This window comes from Ahaetulla prasina, chromosome 1 (assembly GCF_028640845.1).
Source record: "Ahaetulla prasina isolate Xishuangbanna chromosome 1, ASM2864084v1, whole genome shotgun sequence".
NCBI lineage: Eukaryota > Metazoa > Chordata > Lepidosauria > Squamata > Colubridae > Ahaetulla > Ahaetulla prasina.
The window spans coordinates 174286220-174310668 of NC_080539.1; the positions used below are offsets into that span (position 1 = coordinate 174286220).

The 24449-nt window shown below is 40.1% G+C and overlaps 1 protein-coding gene across 2 annotated transcripts; it reads left to right on the forward strand.

The window, feature by feature from the left end:
- Positions 1-5465: 5465 nt before the first annotated feature.
- Positions 5466-24449, forward strand: C1D (C1D nuclear receptor corepressor). 2 transcript variants are annotated; one of them, XM_058182183.1, is made up of 6 exons: positions 6595-6622; positions 7742-7774; positions 10839-10987; positions 13444-13510; positions 13989-14044; positions 24202-24449. In XM_058182183.1, the coding sequence occupies exons 1-6, from the start codon at positions 6610-6612 to the stop codon at positions 24376-24378; spliced, it is 495 nt and encodes a 164-aa protein (XP_058038166.1). In that variant the 5' UTR covers positions 6595-6609; the 3' UTR covers positions 24379-24449. The 2 variants fall into 2 exon arrangements, with proteins under 2 accessions (XP_058038175.1, XP_058038166.1); XM_058182192.1 differs by lacking the exons at positions 6595-6622; positions 7742-7774 and adding an exon at positions 5466-5598.

Below are 24449 nucleotides of genomic sequence, written 5' to 3' on the forward strand. Positions count from 1 at the left end.
GAATATGAAAATGAGAATATGAAAAATCTCAACTTGGGTAGCTCTTCAGTACAAAGAGCTACCAAAAAACTGAGATTTTTCATATTCTTATTTTCATATTCATCCCTTCCAGAAATTAAGTCTGATTTTGAGTGCTATTTTTTAAAAATAATCAGTTGAATTTAAAACATTGAGGACAATAGAGCAATATTAACTGATCTTAAAGCATGATTAACAATTTTTCCAATATGTTTCCTTGAATGTAAATTAGTAAAGGTCAAACTCTTGACCACTTCCCCAAGAGTCAAAATGTACAGTATTGCCACAAGATACTGATAAATCTCTCCCGGGTCCCTTTTGTTCATACTTATTGATCAGACTACAGCAAACAAGTCAGGAATTAACACCCTAAAACCTACATCTGTATGTAAAGGAACAAGGATAAGAAATGCTACTGCAGATGCGATCAAGTAGACTTCAATTAAAGAGGTTGAGCTAGTGAGACATGGGAAGGTTGGGGGTGAAAGACAAGGGCTCAGTGTTGGGAGAAGTCTGTGATCCAGTTTAATGAAGTGGTTATAACTGTAACAGCAATAGGTTAGGGTTAGGGTTGTATATTTTTGAATCTTAATCTTCCAATAGGGTAATGCAAAAATCACAAATCAGACCCAAGATCGGCTAGCAGCATCCCCATCAGATTAGTTAACATGTGAAGGCTGGCAAAGCAATAATTATTTTGGAAGCCTGGGCTTGCATCTACCTCAAAGGGAAAGGCAGGCTTAATTAAACACATCCAAAGGAAATCGGAGGATTCAAGTGAGCAACTATCACGATCATGGATACCTACCACTCTATAATATACATGAGGAAAAATATTGTCTCAGCAAATGGCTGCTACTGAGTGAAAGGTTAGAAAAGCTAATGTTTCGGTAGCTGCACCTCTACTTGATTAATACTATTTCTATGGGCTCAAGTGCCTTTATAATTAGGATAGGGCAAGCTGCAAGAAACAGTAACAAAGGGAGATTCCAAATGAATGTTAATTTTTTTGTTTTAAAAAAAATCCTACCTGTAACAGCAATAGGTTAGGGTTAGGGTTGTATATTTTTGAATCTTAATCTTCCAATAGGATAATGCTGAACAGCATTGAATAAGACTGAATAAATAGGATGGCCAGTGTCAGGATCCAGATTAGGAATCCTTCACTGTTTAAAAAAAATAATGGTCAGCAATACAGAAACGTTTCAAATAAAATGAGTCAAAAACACTTTCTGGGGAAGAGAGCTGGTATTCTTTGATATTCTGCTTAAAATTGATTTAAGGACAAAAAATGAATGTGTGACACAATAAACCAATCTTGCATTGCAAGAAATCAGTTACATTGACTTTAATTGTATAATCTTTTCTAATTTGTTTCTAATTTATAACTTTGTATTTTCTTTTTTCTTTTTAAATGTTTATTTACCAAACTTGTTTTTCACCAAAAAAAGATGTAGGTGCTAGATTAAATCCTGCCATTTTGTTCTGACACAGCCTTAGCAAAAGCAAGAAACAGACTCCTTGTCACAAAGCCCCCCTTTTTATTTACCTCTTGTGAATTAATAGTCCTTCAAGGAGTTAACTGTAGTAACAGACCTTATCAGTTCTTTGTGATAATCGCAAGGCCTGAGCTCCCAGCCGAACGGCTGTAAATTAAGTTCTGGCAAGCAGTCTTTGTGGCACAAAACACAATGAGCAAAATCATCAGAAATATGAACAGTTGTCTCCTACAACAACCACTCCCCTTTCCTTCTATTTATTCCCCAGTCAGGGAGGTGCCATTCAGGATCCACATGTGCTTTGCTTCCTGAGTCGACTCCTTGTCCTCCATTGCTTACCTCTCCTAACTACTCTGTGCATGCATCTGGAACAGGCCCCAGCTGTTCTTTCTCCTCACACATATCAGCCTCCAAAGGCAGCGGCCTCTCTGGTGGCTGGGAAATGGCAGATGGCCCTGGCTCTATCTCTGCATCCCATGCAGAATATCCTGCAGACCCTTCCCCATATTCCAGAACTGGCTCAAATTCCTCCCCAACCTCCTCATCGTCCGAGTGCAGCCAGCTCTGCTGGCAGTTGGCAGGTCACAACAGATTTAATCTATTTGATGTTCAAGAGACTTCTTTTAATATCCACTAACAAGCTTTATCTCAGCATGAATCTCCTATCAGCTATTTTTCAAACAAGGAAATGCTTTAATCATAAAGTATAAACTTAAAAAAACCCCAAAGCTAAATAACGTTTGTTCATTTGTCTTGTTTATTTCTATATTTAAAGTTCTGTAAAAAGAGAACTTTGGGAGATAGGACATCTTCCTAATACAATTAAACAGAGGGGATACAATCATAAGGCTCATGGGTTAATGCAAGGTCATGCACAGTTATATATGGCCTACTGTTATATGCCTACATACCTACAAAATATGATTGAAAGGTTTGGCACACTGTTCTTTTCATATTTAGATCTTTGAAGGTTTACCTGCAGTTATCTTTTTTTTACCCTTCTCAATTTGTTTACTCAGCTTCAACTATTTCTTCCGATCACAACTGTAATAGCCCATACACATGTAGTTTATCATTTTGTAGATTGGTTGATATCACACTTGTGCCTTGAAAATGAAATATGTCTTTGTTTTGGGAAAGGCTTTGTGAGAAAGAACTCATGCACACAACACTAGAAGTGAAGAGATCCTACTTTCCTTTCTTGCAGTTGAAATATGATTTATATTTTTTCCTAGGATTAACTTAAAGAGAATTGGCTTCCTGCATGGAATTGCCTGATGCTATTAGGGCCTTGCAGAAGGGCAACAGGTTTGGGGCCAACCTGGTGAAAAAGCTCTCTCCCTGGGTCCTGCATCTTAAAAATGGATGGGATTCATAACAAGCCTCTCCTGCCAAGTTACTTGGAGGACAGGTAGCCATGATCAGGCAGAATCAATTCCCCAAGTAACTTGGCTCTACGCTACAGCATACTGGCAAGCAATGCAGCTCCTGAAACAGAAATGTTACATGTGGACATTGAGAAGTGCCCATCACTGCCCACACTGCTATTTTTGTACCAACTTCAGCTTCCATATGCTCTTCAAGGACAGATCCACGTAGAATGTCATTGCAGTAGTCCATCCAGCATAGCTCTTCCTCCCCAGGAAAGGGTGAAATTGGCACACAAAGTGAAGCTGCACAAAGGTTTTCCTGATCATGGCCATTATCTATTCCACTAACAGCCATGAGTGAAAGAAGCTTACCTAATTGCACAAGTAGGTTGGTCAACCCCACTGATACTTTGGGGCAGTGAAAATACTTCCAAGAGATAAAGAATTCCTGGAAGCAAGGGAGGTCTAAAATCCAAAGCCACCCAGTCTTAGGGATGAGTTAATGCGTGTTCTGCTCCATCCATATAGCCATGATGGCAAACCTATGGCACGTGTGCCACAGCACTGTCTCTGATGGCATGCGAGCCATCACCCCAGTTCAGCTCTGCTGCGCATGTGCGCACGCCTCCTGATCTTCGGGTCTCTGCCGCGCATGCGTGGGGGGCATGGGGTGTGCAGGGGGACTGTGTGTACATGCATGGGGGACAGGGCACATGTGGGGGCCTGCATGTGCATGTGTGGGGGAGGTGGGGCGCATGTTTGGGGCCACACACGCATTGTATTTTGGGGGTTCGGGCGCGCACACACTTTGGGCACTCAGTCCAGAATAGGCTAGTCATCACTGTTCTAAATCATCACTAGAATGGTCCAGCATGGTGATATAAAGCTGGATAAGCCATGGGTTGTTTTGGTCTTATTTAATGAAATAATGCCAAGGTTCACAGAAAGTGGTAAGTGATAAATCACAAGGACAGGATACACAAAGCTCAAAGCGAAGAAGCCACATAACAATCTAACGCAATCCAGTCTAAATCAGATTTTTCCAGATAGCAAGACAAATTGAGGATTATGGAATTGTGGGGAACACATAAGCCCTGTTCCTACAACACCTTAACTCTCTCAGCCATTAATGTAATCAAATCTCCCTCTTAATGCTTGTGGCTGCAGTCATTTTTAAGCCATCATTTTGAGAACAGGAGCTCCCCATCTATTTTCTCAAGAAAGTGTGAAGTATGCCATGAGCTTTAATACCAGGAAAGTATTGATAAGGCTTAATGACATTGCTACCATCCACTCCACTGACCAGGCATTACTGGATCACTGTAGCCAATCAAGGTTTGAGACATGTGTCCTGTATTACAGTGCTCAAGTTCAACATCTAGTCCTGTAAGGCTTGTTTTTCAGCTGCTCAATTTCTCCAGTTCTTTCCGTTGGTGAGCTAGGTATATTTAATGGGTCACTTGACTGGTTTTAGGTCTTTTCAGATCTAAACAAAACTGACTATATGGGGTGGGGTTTCCTTCATTTTACCTCTCACACTTCTGTCTCCACTGCCAGAAGTTTGACAGTTCGAATCTCATCAGGTCAGGGTTGGTAAAATGAGGACCCAGATTGTTGGGGGCAATATGCTGACTCTATCAACCGCTTAGAGAGGGCTGTAAAGCCCTGTGAAATGGTATATAAGTCTAAGTGCTGTTGTTATTTGTGGATAATAAAATTGGCAATGGTCATTAAATGGATACTCCCAAGCAGTTTTCTAGACATTTAATATGGAAGCACTGTGCCCCTACCTTCTTCTATGAGGTGTTTCAATTTCCCACTCTAGTCTGCGCCCCCCAAGAGTCCTGGATGTTCCCACAACCACAACTAACCACACTATTGTTTTGGAGTTAAAAGTAATATCCGAGTGCCACTAGCAGCTGAGAAATAAAGATAGGATTGAATGATGGAATTGCACACGCTTTCACCCGACAGAACAAACCTTGAAATAGACCAGGACACTTGGGGAAAACTTTAAAATAAAGTTTATTTTATAAACTTTAACTTTGTTTAAATTTAAATATTTAAATAATATTAAATATCTAAATATTTAGATTTAAATATATCTGGAGCATTGCAGCTTCTTCCGATCCACCTGCGGCCTCCTCCTAAGGCTTGGCCTTCCATTTTTATAGGGAGGGCGGACGGGCGCTAAGCCGAGAAAGCTCTTTTAATAGCAACAGTACTGATACGCCTCCGGCGACCTTTTTTTGTTCTTTTTCCTCCGCCGACAATGCATCGCCTGCCGAAATGCCTTCCGCACAGATCCACAGGCGGGAAACGGAATCACCTTCCCGTGCCTGGCTCTAAATAATCACCATTCAAAGCAAGCCGACCAGCTCTTTCCTTGCCAGGCTTTCTGCCTTACTGCGCCAAACCCGGAGGGGCACGCCGCATTCCTAACGCAACTTGATCCCATTCTTTGGATCGCGGCTGGTGAAGGGCAAAGGGGGAGGAAAAGGGATCGGATTGGACCACCTTTTCTACGTGGGGAAGAAATCTTCCATTGCTTATTGCGGGACTAGCCGGTCCGGAACAAATACTTGTAGCTCCGCCTGCTTACGTCTCGTCTTTCGCATTCGCACTCCGTCACGTGGGTGGCAAGGGGAGGCGAGGCCGGCGTTGGGGAGGTTGCGCCCTTCTTTTCGCGCGGAAGCGTTGCAGGAGGCTGGGTAGGTGGAGGGGGCAGCTGGCGCTTGCCGTGGGTGGTTCCTTTGGCCACGTTGATCTTGTCGTCAAAACGGGGTTGCGCGGCCCTGAAGGTTGGGAGCAGCCGTGGCCGAAACATCCTTTTCCAGCTGCGCAAAGGACAGCTGAGCCAGCTGAGCAGGTCTTTGAGAGAGAAATGTCTATGGAGCTCCTCAGTCATCCAGGTCAGGGGTCTCCAACCTTGGCAACTTTAAGCCTGGTGGAGTTCAACTCCCAGAATTCCCGAGCCAGCTTTGCTGGCTGGGGAAATCTGGGAGTTGAAGTCCTCCAGGCTTTAAAGTTGCCAAGGTTGGAGATCCCTGATCCAGGTCATGGCTGTCCCAAAGGTGCTTGTTTCAAAAGGCAACTGGACTTCCTGGGTTTCTGCTTGAAGACGTTTGGCTTCTCATCCAAGCCAGAACTGAAGGAGCTCCTTGGATGAGAAGCTCCTTGGATGAGTTCTGACAGCCAGAACTGAAGAAGCTCCTTGGATGAGAAGCGAAACGTCTTCAAGGAAAAACAAAGTCCAGTTGCCTTTTGGGGGGGTAAAAAAAAAAAGCACCTTTGGGACTTTTGAGGGAGAAGTTACACCTTGCGGGGTCAGTGCCATCATCTTTGCCTTTGCTGGACAATAGACTGAAGGAAAGACCTTGGCTTGCTAAGGCTGTGCTTTAACTGGAAGTTCTACTTAGCTGCTGTGGTTGTGGCAGGTGACTGGACGCCTGATTTTAACCACTTTCTAGCCTCCTTGCTTATCCCCTGTATCATTTTGAAAAGATGCTGCTATGGATTTGGGAGGATGTTGGAACAATCTGGGCTATGCCACTACAAAGCGCCATGTTGTAGCATCTCTCTGAGAGACTGATGGGTAAAATAGAAGCAGAAACACTTTGGTCCACTAGAGCAAATCCAATCTCCAGCATGATGCTTTATCCTGTACAGTATAACTGAAAATAGATGCCAAGGCAGAATGTGGCTTTTCAGTATTATTCAACATGGAGAAATTGGGTCAGTTTTACTTAACATTTTCCAAAATAAAACTGTGGCTAGGTTCATACGGCATTACATATGATAGTGTTGTTTACCTGGTTTTGGCATGGCAGAATGTGGAAGGCTAATTAGTTGGGTTCATTCAATAAACCACATTTGGGGTACACAAATCTGGATGGCCACAAAATGGCAACAAAATGATAAAGAGTTTTCTGCAGCTCTTTGCTCTTATCTAGCGATCTTCTGGATTTTTTGCAGCTCAGATCTGGTAGTCCTAGCTTAAATCATCATTTAGTGCAATATGTGAACCCAGTTTGTTAAAGGGTTGTGTGTGTATTTCAACAAGTGAAAGTTACCAGATGCCAGAATCCATTTATAGACTGTTTCTTGAAAAGCCAATTTTTATATACTTTTTGTCCTGCTTCATAATTGTACAGAGTCCATCAACTGCCATTTAAAGCTATTGATTAAGTGGCAGTTTCCTGAATGCTTATGTTTTTATGCTTCATATGATTCAAGAATTTTAATAGGACATGACTTTCCCTTATTTCAATGTTGTGTTTTTCTATAATTGGGCTCTGAATGTTTCATGAGTCTAGTTATGCAATCTAACATTTGTAGTTTGTTAACCAAGATTTATGGTATATGCACATCCAGTTTGTAACTTATTCATGCAGTGGTTAAACATCATGGCTTAACAGGTTTGAACCTGGCCTATATATTAAATATTTGAAACAATACCGTAAAGTCTACCAAGTATATATTCCATGTAGTAACTCTCAAGAGTTGATATTTGGTAAATGGCAGTTTGCAAGCGAAAACCCTTTTTAAATGTTGGCATTATTCATATTCCTAAAAACCAATATTTAAGGAATCAGCCAACTCAGAAAACAAAAACATGTATTTTTAAATGTTTGCTATGTCCCCTAAAAACCAAGATATTGGGTATCCTAATTAGTATAATTGTGTGCAGTTTCATGATTTTGAACTATGCTTGGTGGTTGTACAAGTTCATGTTCCTTCCATAGTTCATTCAACATGTTTTATGACATAGCAGTAATAATATTTTTCTATTTTTATGATATGCACCACACTGATGGCACTTTGCTTTATTGACATTTGTTCAATTGTTTTCAGGGTGTCACAGATATGACTACCGGTATTTAGATGGTAAGCCTCCTGCAGTATAGAGTAATTGCCTTCCTAAATCCAGCCTCCATTTTGGTTGGATATTGGTTTTTCACAGTTTCTCTTTTGCAAGCAGCAGATGGAAACTTCCTCCATTGCTCCCTTCCAATTGGGATTTGGAAGCATAACACCCTTAGTTGTATCTCATTGTATAGGTTGTATATAAAATTGTATATAACTTTTATTTTAAAAAATATAAACAAAAAGTAAAAGCTAACACAAACTAATATAAAGTGAGGAAGATACAGAAACATAAACAAAATGGCAAAAAGTACAAGAAAAGAAAAACGCTGAAGAAAAAAAGCAAAGAAAGAATAAAGATAGAAGTGGCTTCCTATTTTTTTACATCAGTTATAAGTACTTATACATTTTCCTCTTTTCATAAGCTACATTATGACTCTCTTCTTTCTATGATCTATTAAATCATCAAACTATAAATCACAAGTTCACTTTTGCACAAAAGTCCACAAGAGGCTTCCAGTCACTAATAAATGTAGATATTGTATTTTCTCTAATCAAAGATTACAAAATTGTATTTCCTTATTTTAGCAAAATCTGTCAAATAGCATCAGATTCAAATGATAATTTATTCAGCCTAGTTTCTCCATTTGGTATTGTTTCCCTAGTGACTCTGCTTAATTATCTGTTTGTCTTTCACTTTATGACTGGGAGAATTTAGAAACCCGTAAATAATTTTGTGGTTTCTAATTACTGTTTTTGTTTGGTAGAATAGCCTCTCAGGTGGTTTGTTGCTTATTTATTACCAATGCTTTTAGGCCAATTCAATTATATAATGCTAAGCAGTTTATATCTTAACATAGAATCCACATTAAGTAAATTAAGATTCAATGAATCCAGATGGTCAGAGAAAGTTCAGGAAGAAATCAAATGACTGCGTATAGGCAGAAAGGACTTTTTGTATAGGTAGAAGTAAATCTAACTGTCTATAAGGACTTGTGATGTTGAGAGATTGCCATTTTGGGAAAAATTGTGATGAACTTTGGTGAGATACAATTAGTTTCAGTATATGTGCAAAATACTGTGTTGAATAACACAAATATTTTGGTACTGGGTAAACTAACAATCATTTGGCAATTTTTGTGATCATGTTTAATAAATATATATACTTTCTAATTAACTAGAAATATTTTTCTATATCTGAAGATACCATGAAACTACTCTAAATGATTAATTGACAGACTAATCGTTTCTCCATTTCAGTTTTCTTTTAAAAATTAAATAATTGTTCTTCTATAACTGCAGCAACATGTTCGTACTGCTGTAAGTCATTAATGTACTGCCTTAAGTCATGATTTGTTTTAATTTTTTTGAAATTATATCCCAACCTCTCCCATCAAAACTCTTTACATCACATTATTTATCATCACTCTTTAAGTCACATCACATTAGGTCACGAAACATGGTTTATATTCACAGTTCATACATTGTGCAGAACTTTAATATGAAATGTTTAGTTTTGGTTTCCTGTGTTTTATGAACCCAGCTATATCACTTTGATTCTCAAAGTATGAAATAACTCTTGTTCAGAGCAAACTTTATTTTTGAATATTGAAGGTGGGAATACGGATCACTCAAGCTACCTTTGTGAATGACTATTGTTGAACAGATGGAGATGATGCAGAGTAGATAACATTTATTTTAAAAAAGTATTTTTATTAGGATTTGAACTTGATGGACATGTGTGGTCCCGAGTGTTGTCTTTTATGATGGTAGTTTCAGTATTTGCTATTTCTGCAACGTATTAGTACTATCAGATTATATACTAAAGAAGTACTTCCTATTCCAGAATAGGTGTTCTGCTATGTAAATAGTTGTGCCTAGACTGGTGTTTGGCCAAGTATTTATTTATTTATTTATTTATTTATTTATTTATTTATTTATTTATTTATTTATTTATTTATTTATTTATTTATTTATTCGATTTTTATACCACCCTTCTCCCGAAGGACTCAGGGCGGTGTACAGCCAAATAAAAAGCGCAATATATAAATTAAAACACGACTAAAACAAACATATTACAAAATGGCCAAAAATTTAAAAACATTTAAAACATTTAAAATAGTTTAAAAAACCCTAAAAATATAAATAACCCCAGATTAAAATTTAATTAGGCCAGTCCCGCTTGAATAAATAGATGTGTTTTCAGCTCACGGCGAAAAGTAACTGAGTCTTCATTTTGATGTTAATCTCAAATGTTACCAGACCTCCTGCATTTAAGAGGCATGATCACACTGGCTATATCGCATTTAAACCTGGCAATAGAATAAGTTTATGTTATGACAGTTATTGATACTATAGGTATCGACGTACAACTACAATTGAGCTCCAATTTTTTGTTGCTAAATAAATTAAGTAATTTTTGGGCCATTTTATGACTTATCTTGCCACACTTAAGTGAATCTATCTTCCCCAATGACTTTGCTTGTCAGAAGGTTGCAAAAGGTGATCATGTGACCTTCGGACATAGCAACAGTCATAAGTATGAGTCAATGGCCAAGTGTGCTAATTTTGATCATGTAACCATGGGAATGCTGCAATGGTCGTAGTTTGAAAAATGCACGTCACCTTTTTCATTGCCTTTGTAACTGAATGGCCATTAAACGAACTGTTGTAAGGCGAGGACTTACCTCTACTACCCTTCTCTTATGTGTCTTTGATTTACATCCTACAAGTTAAGGGCAGTGGTAGCCTTAATGCAGTGGTGGGTTGCATCCGGTTTTGTCCGGTAGTAAAACCGGCGGGAGGCGCTGCCCACCTGCCCCAATGTCATCAAGGGGCTTCTGCACATGTGCAGAATGCACGCGCATGTGCACTCCTGTTGCAAACTGGTAGTAAAGGTAAATAGAGCCCACCACTGCCTTAATGCCATACTGTTTTGCTACTTCATGAACATTATAGCTCGTGTTTTGTATTGTTTCTATAGCATGTGTGAATCCAGGCAGTTGTGACCTATTCAGTATGGTTTGGCACCGTTTGTGAACAGTCTTTGTTTTCTTATTTATTTCTTGGTACTTTTTTGAGGTAGTGAGTGTCATCTTGAAAATGGATCCTTCCGAAGAGGACTACCCCACAGAGATTCATGATTACCTTTTAGCATTTGAAACAGCTGTTGGTTCAGTAGATGCAGTGTTGAAGACAATGATGTCCATATCCAGAAGCGAGCTCCTCCAGAAGGTAAGAAGTGGATGAGAGCAAGGAACAGTCTGCTGCTGTTTAATTTTTGTTTGTCCCCATGATGAACTTGCCTGGAGAGACAACCCAGTTTGACTTTCTGCACATAGGCGTATTTGGTTGATTATGATTCTTATAATTCTTTGTTATCCATGCTGTCAGATGGGTTGGAGCTATAGAACAGTATATCTGGATGGTGCCAATTACAGAGTTACAGTTACAGAGCTTTAGAAGAGTAAATAAAAATGACAGGGACTTGGTGCTTTCTTAACACTTGAGTGGGTTATGCATAGTGACTAAAAAGCAAAGTATATTTCATGCTTTCCTTGCCTCTAGAAGGCAGTTCTGGTATGGAAAGTCCAAAAATGTTTCATTTAGATGGATTTGTGCTATGTATCAGGGAAAGTCCTGATACCCGGGAGAAGGGCGGTATAAAAATCTAATAAAATAAAATAAAATAAAGTGTTGGTTTTTTTTAAAGTAAAAGGATATATAAGGCATCCTTTGTTCCCTTTTTTAACCTGCAGCAACAGCACAAGATGCTGCCTGAGTTCTTTGTACAAGTACCTATGTACATCCAATTTGTCGTTTCTTTGGGGCGAAATGAGAGCTCATATATCAGGAAATTTCACCCCTGAAGTCTTCAGCCTTTTAGTCAAAAATAAATTATGAGCACAACAGCTTTACAATACAACCCTTTGACAGGTTCCCTGTTCAAACTTGTAGGCTGTGTTTTTAGAAGTCCTAGAGGAACAAAATGATAGATTGGCATTGGCAGCCAAAACTGTTTTTGCCTTTTAATGTGCGGTCGTGATATTTTAGGGTCATGAATTGTGCAAAAAATGATGTGGCAGGTGTCTAGAACAGGGTCCCTCAACTAGTGCCCACCAGAGGTTCTTGACTTTATTCCCATAATTCCTTAACTGGCTGATGGGCTATGTGAGTTCATGTTCAGCACAACTAGAAGGCATTGGAGGGGAGAAACAACTCAAACGGACAACGGTTCTCTCATTTTTCAAGAAAGAACACATACTCTGTTTTAGGCGAGAACAAGGGCAGCATAATGGATAAAAGACTAAACTACAGATAGGGAATCTCTGTCTGAATCTTTTTCAAAGACTTGTAAACTCATTTGTTTAGCCTAGGTAAAAGAGTGTCTTGTTCTGCAATATAGAGGCCTACCATAGCCATGTATTATAATAAACATTACAAGGCATAAAAAAGGTTTGTCACATTGCATGCTTTCAGAACTACTGTGTGGAGTCCAAGTGGCCTCTAGTGACGAAACTTATTTCCATTTAATTTTAGAACTGATATTTCTTAAGCTTACTCGTATACTGAGGGTTTTTTGAATTTTGAATAGCTATGTTCTCCATTCCTCCATAACCAATAAAATACCTTATTCCACCAGACTTGATATCCTGGGTCTAGAAAACTTGGAACTTCGTCGCCTTCGACAGGACCTGGGTTTAGCTCATAGAATCATCCGTTGTAATGTCCTTCCTTCCAATGACTACTTCAGTTTCAACTACAATAACACAAGAGCTACCAACAGATTCAAACTTAATGTCAACCGCTTCAGTTTAGATTGCAGAAAACACGATTTCTGTAACAGAATTATCTATGCTTGGAATGCATTACCTGACTCTGTAGTCTCTTCTCATAACCCCAAAAGCTTTATTCAAAATCTATCCACTGTTGACCTCACCACATTCCTAAGAGGACTTTAAGGGGCGTGCATAAGAGCACAAACGTGCCTACCATTCCTGTCCTATTGTTTCTTCCCCTATATATATATATGCTTATACTATCTTGTTTCTCCTCATATATATGTTTATATATTATATAATCTTTTGTGTTATGCTTGTGTATATTGTTATGACAAAATTAAATAAATAAATAAATAAATAAATAAAATATGTTTATATATAGGATGCAAGATACAGAATGTATTAATGAGTATCTCAAAGTCAAAACTTGGTCACCTAGATAGATATTAAATTCTGTTCGTACCAAATTTTCTTAAACTATTTGAAAGTATGATGTCAGAAACAAGGTGAAATTTTCAACCTAGAACTAAGGAGAAACTTCCTGGCTGAGAACAATTACTGGTAGTCAGTGGAACACTGCCTCCAGAACACTTGCCTCCAGAAGTTGTGGGTGCTCCATCACTGGAAGTTTTTAAGAAGGGACGGGACAACGATTTGTCTGCAATGGTGTAGGGTTTCCTGTTTGAGCAGGGGGTTGCACTAGAAGACCTCCAAGGTCCCTTCCAACTCTTTTATTCTGTTAAATTAAAAGTGTTATGTTTGATCTCTACTGCAAAGTGCTATTGTCCATCTAGCTTTAGGTTGTGGAAGGAATGGCATTCACAGTGATTTTCATCAAGGCTGTCATTTAATCTGATGATTAGTGTATATTAAAATGTTACAAAGATAATTTTATCTTTCTTATTTCAGCTAGATCCTCTTGAACAAGCCAAAATAGATTTGGTCTCTGCTTATACATTGAATTCAATGTTTTGGGGTAAGTATGCAATTAATGGCATATTTAAAGATTAATGATCTTTAATACTCATATGAGTTTTAAATAATTCCCACTTTTCATTATATTTATATTGCTATTGTGATATTTATGTTATTTTATGAGTTTTGTTGGAATGTCAGATGCCTGAATCTCTGGAACTGAGTGATGTCTTAGCAATTAAATAAATGTCAAACTATTTTGTGTGCCTACTTGTGTGACAGGCAAATAAATAAATAAATAAGCAAGCAAGCAAGCCAACTATTTCTTGTGTAATTCCTTGCACTTACACCTGCACTTAATTTTGTAATACCAAAATATACTCTTTTCCAAGTCTTAAACATTTTACATTTTGATTGTTAAGGATTTGACAAAGGACTTTTCCAGTCATGCATACCTATATTTTAAATACATAGTGACGAATACTGTATACTGCTACATCTTTCTAATTAATTCTGATAACAATAAATTCACTTTGCAGTGTACCTTGCTACACAAGGAATAAATCCAAAGGAACATCCAGTCAAACAGGAATTGGTAAGTTTCTTATGTTCCCTACCATGCAAAATTCTTCTCATGTTGGGAAAATGGTTTGCAGAAATTTTGTGAGTTCCAAGCAAAGTACAATTGAGTTAAATATCAATTATTGCACATTACAAATGAAGTCTTTAGTCTGTTTTTTCCACAAAGTATGTAATTGTCAGTGTAAGAAAACACTGTAGTACAGTTCTCTCATATTGTTAATCACCCCCTAAAGGGGGTGATTATTGTAAACAGTCTGTTTGGTTTAACTGCCAGTCAGTATTTTGACAGGAAAAACTGTGAAGGTAACAGAGCAACATTGGAGAACAACAAACCTGTGTCTCACTTATTGTAATCCTTCCATATACATGGTGGAGACCAGAGATGATACTATGAATTGCTTCACTTCTACTACAAGCGGGGAATCACACCTTTTGCTGTTTGTTTGAGGGATCACTTCGTTGCAAATGTTCCTGTAGCAAAAAGCTGGAAAACTACTGTATATCTGTAAAAATCTTGATGACCTCTAGATGGCAGGAAAACAGGAGATTCAGTACTTCTTCATTGCCCTTTAGCTGGTTATCCACATTTTGCAGACCAGATATGATAGCCTGAGGCAAAGCTGCCATTCTAGCTAATCTGTTCTTCATCTCATTTGCTTACCTTGCAAAACTTTGAGGAATAATACCAAGGTATAGTTTTTACTCAAAATGATATTGCTGTTTTCAAAGTAGATGTTTTGATCTCAGTTCAATTCTCAAATAAGATGATCCTTTCCTTCTTTTTCATTTTTTAAAAAATAGTTTGAATTTTGTGCCAACCGACTCTTTCCTTGCAGAGTGGAAAAATGTTACGTGTCTAATAATTATTTATAACTTCCAGTACAGTATGTTTTCCTATAAATACTTGGACTTGTGTTAATCTCTAAGGCTACCTTTTCTTACTCCTGCCTGCCTTTAAAAGTATCATGTGTTTGATTTACTAGCAAAGACGGGAAAGATTCCCCCTCCCCTACTCCAATCCCTCCATTAATTCATTTTCTCAGCAGTAAAGAATCCAGTTCAGCAACAAAGCTAAAAGCTTTTTTGGCACCAGTTATATGTGTTCTGTCCAGTAATTCTGCATTAGTGACATATTTACTGCCTACAATAAATCTTTGAGGTTTGTCTTATAATCCATTTAGAAGCATGAGCAGAGTGTATAAGGCTGGATATCTTAGAAATTCTGCTGACTTGAAGAAACAGATCAAATGATTTAGCTTGGCAGATAGAAAAACTGCAGATCAAATCTACAGTTGACTACCAGAATTGTTACATTCTATATATTGCACCTATCCAGATATGCAGCATTGTTAATACAATAAAAGGGTAGCTAACAAGTACAAGTAATAAATAAAACAAATTACAAAATAAAATTCATAGGGAAATGTAGGTATATACATATATACATATTGACTAGTGGCAGTATGTTGCCCCCCCCTTTTTTTTAAGCAAAACTGCTTTTGCTCAAGATTGACCAAATTGCCACTCAATTTTTTTAACTCCTTCCCAGGTCACATCGCTATAAAAAGTATGTCATGCTAGTAAATATCCAGTACAATAAATATATTGAATGTCAAAAAGCTCAGTCACTGTTATATTTGCTGTTATCTTGAATGTCTCAAGAGGAAAGTAGTTATGAGCCAGCAGTGTGCAGCAGCTGTTAAAAAAGCCAACACAGTTCTGGGCTGCATAAACAGAGGGATAGAATCAAGATCAGGTGAAGTGTTAGTGCCACTTTATAATGCCTTGGTAAAGCCACACTTGGAATACTGCATCCAGTTTTGGTCACCGCGATGTAAAAAAGATGCTGAGACTCTAGAAAGAGTTCAGAGAAGAGCAACAAAGATGATTAGGGGACTGGAAGCTAAAACATATGAAGAACGGTTGCAAGAACTGGGTATGTCTAGTTTAATAAAAAGAAGGATTAGGAGAGACATGATAGCAGTCTTCCAATATCTCAGGGGTTGCCACAAAGAAGAGGGAGTCAAATTATTCTCCAAAGCACCTGAGGGTAGAACAAGAAGCAATGGGTGGAAACTGATCAAGGAAAGAAGCAACTTAGAACTTAGGAGAAATTTCCTGACAGTTAGAACAATTAATCAGTGGAACAATTTGCCTGCAGAAGTTGTGAATGCTCCAACACTGGAAATTTTTAAGAAAATGTTGGATAACAATCTGTCTGAGATGGTGTAGGGTTTCCTGCCTGGGCAGGGGGTTGGACTAGAAGGCCTCCAAGGTCCCTTCTGTTGTTGTTGTTGTTGTTATTCTTCAGCTTCTCTAATTTCTTTGCAGTGTGAAATGGGTGTGATTTCCTTCTAAAGCTCAGTTTGATGTCTATGTCATGTCCTGTATCTAAAAGACCAATCAGATGCTCTTTTATTTTGCTATTAACTTGATACTGAGACCTGACTTCTCCTCAGCCTGGAGAGAAAATTATCTTTTCAGTGAAATACTGTAGTTATTTCATGTTGTTCGAGAATTCATTTTGCATATCATTTCTTACTGGCTCTTCTTTTTTGGTGCTGGTGGTGGATATATTGACCTGGTTGCTACGTAATGCGAAGACATGATTTACCACCATGAGTACAAGTCTGTGCAAGCCTTGATTTGTACTCCCCCTTGCAACAAGAAAGAAGACTTTATCTTGTTTTGTTATTTATATATGAACCAAGAACCATGCTATATATCAGACTGATTTGTTCAGTTAAACCGTCTATGATTAATTAAGCCAAATATTTTGTGATATATTTAGTGACTGAGTTGGGGTTATAATGACAATATAGAAATTCAAGGCCTGACTATCTGGCCTGGCTTATAGAGTCTTATCCACACTATAAGGCTTTGCACAGTGTAGATTTCCAACCTCTTTCCTGAAGTCTGATAGATCACTAACGAAATCTAGTGCCTATGTATATTCCTAATTTGAGGCAACTTATTTGAAAAGTCAGTGTTCTTTTGGTGCCCAGAATAGAGTGTGAATTGCTTTTCTTACTGTTACCTTCCGAGCCAGAATCCATTCTTTATAAGTGCTACAGGTATTTCTCACCTAAATGTAAAGGTAAAGGTTCCCCTCGCACATATGTGCTAGTCATTCCCAACTTTAGGGGGCGGTGCTCATCTCCGTTTCAAAGCCAAAGAACCAGCGCTGTCTGAAGACGTCTCCGTGGTCATGTGGCTGTCATGACTAAACGCCAAAAGCTCACGGAACCCTGTTACCTACCCACCAAAGGTGGTCCCTATTTTTTCTACTTGCATTTTTATGTGCTTTCGAATTGCTAGGTTGGCAGAAGCTGAGACAAGTAACGGGAGCTCACCCAGTTACGCAGCATTAGGGATTCGAACCGCTGAACTGCCGACATTTTGATCGACAAACTCAGCGTCTTAGCCACTGAGCCACCACCTCCCTTATATTTCTCACCTAGTGACTTACAATTGGGACAAGGAAGTTGGTTGTTAAATGAAGTGGTTGCTAAGTAAAATGGCACTTTAACAACCATCTTAATTGTGAATGACCACTAAGCAACTCAGTTGCTAAATGTGGACTTTTGCAGTAATAATATAATTAAATATTATAAACATTAAAAGCAATATAATAAATAACCGTTGCAGTGACATTGCAGGATACAGAATGACTGATGAACATTCCTGCTTTATTCCATTATTTGATTAACATGTCATTAGAATAACAAATGAAATGGAATTCAGACAGATTTGGTTGAATTTTGAAATTTTCATTTAGATAATTTTAACATAAAAGGCTATATTAAAAGAATGTGCTTTTACAAATGATTTTGTCAAAATTAATTTGCACATTTTGTTCAAAAGGCAGTACTAAGATTTGGTAGCAGACAAATTTAAAATAAAGCAATTGCCTTGATTGAATGAACGGAAATCACTTAATTTTCCAGAGAGAGTTGCAACAATTGGGTGATTGCATTTAGCAATCTCTAAATTCCCTTAAAAGGAAACCATAATTAACCCATCAATTTACATATATTGTGTATGTGTGCATGTATGCATGTTGGGGAAGGGGAAGTAGAAGATGGTTTTAATTACTATTAAAATATTTAAAAGGATTTACAGAATTCCTCTGTTAAGGGGATGCTGGTGACTTGGATCAAAAGGTTAAAATTATAATTTATACATCGTTCCTTTGCCAGAATGGCTCCCAAACTAGGTTACTAATACTTCAGGAGTCCCTCCCCTAAATCTAAAAAGAGATGAAATAAAAGGAAGAATTGAAAGGGAAGGGAATGCAAAGCAAGATCTTGGTTAGTGGGAGGGGCAGATATGGCGGAAGTGAGGGGCCATATTGATCTTTGGGGGCGCGTGCTCGCTGTTTAAAAGCGATCGCGCGCTCCGGCCCTTCAGACTTTTCCCGTTCCCTGGGCGGCCAGGATCCTCAGAGCTTGGGCCTTCGGTTGATGCTGTGCAATGCACGGTCCATGGTTAACAAAGCCCCCCTACTTTGTGATCTTATACAGGGGGGGGTCCGCGGACCTTATGGGCATTACGGAGACCTGGCTGGGCACGGAAGGGGGAGTCCCCCTTGTCGAAATGTGCCCACCGGGTTTCCGAGCATTTCACTAACCGAGGGCCCAAGGTAGGGGTGGGGGGGTGGCGGTTGTTATTAAGGAAAGCCTAGAACCAAGGGAGACCACTGTACCTCAGATAGCCGGTTGTGAATCCCTCTTTGTGAAGTTGGGTCATAGGGTTCAGGTGGGCTTGTTGATCACATACCTGGCTCCTTGCTGCATGACTACAGCCCTCCCTGATCTGTTGGAGGTGCTTGCCGGGGTGGTAGTTGAGACCCCCAGATTTATGGTCATGGGGGATTTCAACTTACCATCGACCGGCCTGTCATCGACGGCGGCCTGGGAGTTCATGGCCTTCATGACAGCCTTGGACCTGACACAAATAGTTGATGGCCCTACTCACACTGGGGGAGGCACAGTGGATCTGATTTTTATCTCTGGACAGTGGTTAAATGATCTGGATTTAGGAGATTTAGTTACCGAGCCGTTGTCATGGTCAGATCATTTTCTCCTTCGCCTAGACTTTCGGACCGCCACTCAACACCGCAGGGAGACAGGACCAATACGTTGGTTCCGTCCCAGGCGCTTGATGGACCTGGAGAGGTTCTTGACGGAGCTTGGGCCATTCCCTGAGGATCTGGCCCACGGCACGGCTGAAGAACTAGTTGCGGCCTGGGAACTGGCCGCGACTGGTGCTTTAGACCGCGTTGCGCCTTTGCGGCCTCTAACCCGGCGTAGATCTCAACCAGCTCCTTGGTTTTCCGAGGGGCTGAGGGAGATGAAATGCCAAAGAAGACACCTAGAGAGTGCCTGGAGATCCAGCCGTTTCGAGGCTGACTGGACACTAGTTAGGTCTTATAGCAGGACCTGCCTAGTGGCATTGAGGGAAGCGAAGTGTTCGTATGTTTCCTCCCTCATTGCGTCGGCAGATAACCGCCCGGCTGCCCTGTTTCGGTGACCCGCTCTCTCCTTCAACAGGAAGTGCGGGATGACCCCTTACAGGGCCATGCCGAGGAGTTTAGTGGTTATCTATACGATAAAATCGTTCAGCTTCGGGATGGATTGGATCAAAATTGGGTAGATCCAGGTGAGAGGTCGGAGACTCGTCTTGTTGAGACTGTTTGGGATGGATTTGACCCTGTGACTCCCGAGGACATGGACAGGTTGTTGGGGTGGTTGAATGCCACCACATGTTTACTGGACCCATGCCCCTCCTGACTGATGCTGGCCACGCAGGAGGTCACACGAGGCTGGCTCCAGGGGATTATTAACGCTTCTTTGATGGAAGGGGTTTTCCCTGCCGCCTTGAAAGAGGTGGTGGTAAGACCCCTCCTCAAGAAGCCTTCCCTGGACCCAGCTGTTTGGGAAATTGTCGTCCGGTCTCCAACCTTCGCTTTGTGGTGAATGTTGTAGAGAGTGTGGTGACACGTCAATTACCCCAATACCTGGATGAATCTGTCTATCTAGACCCGTTCCAGTCCGGCTTTCGGCCTGGATACAGTACGGAGACGGCTTTGGTCGCGTTGGTTGATGATCTCTGGAGGGGATCATAATAACCCCTCTGCCCTGTCCTATTAGATCTCTCAGCGGCTTTTGATACCATCGACCATGGTATCCTGCTGCACCGGTTAGGGAGTTTGGGAGTGGGAGGCACCGTTTATCGGTGGTTCTCCTTCTATCACTCTGACCAGTCGCAGACGGTGTTGGCAGGGGGGCAGAGATCGACCGCGAGGCCCTTCACGTGTGGGGTGCCGCAGGGGTCGATTCTCTCGCCTCTCCTGTTCAACATCTATATGAAGCCGCTGGGTGAGATCATCAATGGCTTTGGGGTGAGGTACCAACTGTACGCTGACGACACGCAGCTGTACTTCTCCACCCCAGGCCACCCCAACGAAGCTATCGAAGTGCTGTCCCGGTGTCTGGAAGCCGTACGGGTCTGGATGGGGAGAAACAGGTTCAAGCTCAATCCCTTCAAGACGGAGTGGCTGTGGATGCCGGCACCCCGGTACAGTCAGCTGCAGCTGCGGCTGGCTGTTGGGGGCGAATCATTGGCCCCAGTGGAAAGGGTGCGCAACTTGGGCGTTCTCCTGGATGGGCGGTTGTCTTTTGAAGATCACCTGACGACTGTCTCCAGGAGAGCTTTTTATCAGTTTCGCCTGGTTCGCCAGTTGCGCCCCTTCCTTGACCGGGATGCCCTATGCACGGTCACTCATGCTCTGGTTACCTCTCGCTTGGATTACTGCAATGCTCTCTACATGGGGCTCCCCTTGAAGAGCACCCGAAGGCTCCAGTTGGTTCAGAATGCAGCTGCGCGGGTGATAGAGGGAGCTGCATGTGGCTCCCATGTAACACCACTCCTGCGCAGACTGCACTGGCTACCTATGGTCTTTCGGGTGCACTTCAAGGTTTTGGTGACTACCTTTAAAGCGCTCCATGGCTTAGGGCCAGGGTATTTACCGGACTGCCTGCTGTTACCAAATGCCTCCCACTGACCCGTACGCTCGCACAGAGAGGGACTCCTCAGGGTGCCATCCGCCAAGCAATGTCGGCTGGCGGCCCCCAGGGGAAGGCCTTCTCTGTGGGGGCTCCCACCCTTTGGAATGAACTTCCCCCTGGACTTTGTCAACTGCCGGACCTTTGGACCTTTCGCCGTGAGCTGAAGACCTATTTGTTTATTCGCGCAGGACTGGCATAGGATTTTAATAGTTTTAATATTTTAATATTTGATACAATTTTATAAATTTTATGGGGTTTTATTATTTTAATGTTTTAATTCGGCCATATGTCTAATAAGTTTTTTAATTCATTGTTTTATTTGTATATTACTGTCGTTTTTATCTTGGCTGTAAACCGCCCTGAGTCCTTCGGGAGAAGGGCGGTATAAAAATCCAATAAATAAATAAATAAATCAGGAAGCAGTTCTTAATTTTATATCCATTTTGTAATAACCAGATATTATACAACTGGAAGTTCATGGTAATCTTTTCACAGCTATTTGGAAAGGAAGAAAAGGAGCCAAAAAATCCGGATTTTTTTAAGTTGAACTAGTGATGCAGTTCTACTTCCTATCATACTCTTTCTTATATCCTGTCAGAATGATTGAGATAAAGTAGAGTAGAAGCATGCAGTATGAATCAAATAAAATGTTAGCCCTACTGTTCTAGTGGAAGAAAAATCTCCCATTTCTTTCCGAATTCCAAAAACAATCCTTTTCAGAGATGCTGAGGGCTACCTCAGAACTCTGGCCTTGGGGCAAAAGTGATGGCTGAGAGCACGGGGAAATTAACTGAGACCAAAATGGAGGTCAAAGTCAAGACATACAATTGTCAAAAGAAGCAGTGTTCTCTTGGATTTACTAAGGCTTTGTCTGGGCCCCAGTGCTTCATACTGCACACAGCAGCTTACCTAAGTGGCTGCTTCTTGTGTTACCTCTATTGTAAGATCTTTAGCAACACTTCACCCATGCTAGCATATCATAAAAAGAACCATGGTTGGTCACCAAAGGCATATTCTGATTCTGGAATGACTATACAGGTGCTAAAGATTCCTACTCATGCTATCCAACAATAGACACAGTGGAGCATTACATACAGAGGTGGGTTTCAGCAGGTTCTGACCAGTTCTGGAGAAACTGTAACGGAAATTTTGAGTAGTTTGGAAAACCGGTAGTAACAATTCTGACTGGCTCCGCCCCCATCTATTCTCTGCCTCCCAAGTCCCAGCTGATCGGGAGGAAATGGGGATTTTGCAGTAACTTTCCCCTGGAGTGGGGTGTGAATGGAGATTTTACAGTATCCTTCCCCTGCCACGCCCACCAAACCACACCCACCAAGCCATGCCACGCCCACCAAGCCACATCCACAGAACCGGTAGTAAAAAAAATTGATTACACCACTGATTACATACATAGTTATTACTGTGGCAAGGAGCCATTGATTAGTTAAACTGATTGACTGATTATCTCATTGTCGTTCTTAGCAATCATGTTGATAGACATGCTCCAAAATGATCTGTCCCCAACTTGGCCCTTCAAGGCTCCTTGTATATCCATTGTTACTGAGCCCATCCACCTTGCTGTTGTTTCCTCTTCTCTTTCCTCTTTAATGTTGGTATTATCTTCACTACACTTTTTGCAAATTTTATATGTCAAGAAAGTACTGTGTGTACTACTGCTTTTTATCCAACCTGAATTTCCCATTATTTATTAAACAATATTAATTTGTAGTATTAAGAAAAGGGAGGGGGAGAAAAATACCTTAATGATTCATGCATATATAATTTTTACCCTCTATTTTGCTTTTCTTCTAAAATAGGAAGCCCTACTTTAACCTTTTCTTTTAGGACGGTTGCTCCAATTCCTTGATCATGCGGGTTATGCATGTCTTTTCTAGCAATTCAATATCCTTTTTCAGTATACAGATGCTAAATATAATTAAACAATAGATTTGGAGCAAGGAAAAAAATCTATTTTTTCCTTAATTCATTCTTTTGTGTGTGTGTGTGTGTGTGTGTGTGTATGTGTAGATAGATAGATAGATAGATAGATAGATAGATAGATAGATAGATAGATAGATAGATAGATAGATAGATAGATAGATAGATAATGTGTATACATATATACATACTGGTAAATTCAACCGAATGTATATTACTTTACAGTATTTTGTAAAGTGAAGTGATTTAAGTTTTAATTTGTGTATGTGTGTGTATTTCCTCCAGTTTGGAGATAACATTTTGGTGTTATATACTGTTTCACCTTTTTTTAAAGAACCTAAGTGAATTGGGATCAGCATTCTCTTGTAATCTTGCAGAAGAACTTAAGATATAAAACACGGACTCTGTTCTGTAATGGAGTGTATGAAATTTTTTACACAAACTACACTTAATTAGGATTAAAATTAAACCTTTTCTTTGGACTTGAGAACAACTGATACTTGTCATATTTGCTTAGGTTACAACAATTTGATTTGCTTGGTAGCTTTAAAACCTGCCTTTTGATTATTTTGGCGAACTTCAATTGAAGGAAACACCTAAGCAGGGCCAAATGGCCTTCCTGTCTGTTATATTAGCAATAACGTTTGAGATTTGGGTTATCTGAAAGAAAGAGAGAGTAGCTCAATAACATGGACACTTCACAGGTTGCATTGCCTAGGACAGGGCTGTCAAACTTGCGGCCCTCAAGCCAGATGTGTCACACGCTGGCCACGCCCACTCCCGGTTTAGAAAAGGGGGGGAAAGTCCTGATACGTCACGTGATGATGCCGTGACGACGCAAGTTTGACACCCTTGGCCTAGGCCCTAGGAGATTGCTGTGGATATGGGCTCATCCAGATAACTGTTCACTCATGCAACCAATGAAACCTCCTCATGCAACCTCCTCGAGGAAAAGGGCATCTTACTTGGATTTTTTAATGTATTTCTGATAATACTTGCTCAACATTTGAAAGCCTCCACTGTATTTTGAAATACTGCTCCAACATCTCAGTAACTTCACTATTGGCCTTTTTTTTTCCCCTCGATGACTTGAGTTTGAAAATATTTCTGCTCTTTTTGGTACGATAGGGAATGTGCTTTTTTATATTTTCATGTGTTTCAGGAGAGAATAAGAACATACATGAACAAAGTAAAAGAGATTGAAGAAAAGAAAAAAGCTGCCAGGCTGGATAAAGGCGCGGCATCAAGATTTTTACGAAATGCACTCTACGAACCAAAATCTCAAAGCAAATCTGCAAAGAAAAGTCTCATTCCAGCCAAAAAGAAAAAAACACATTAGAATCTAAGTTTGATATTGATTAGCATTATTTTAATAAAGTTTTATATGTAATAAAATGGCTTTAAAATTTT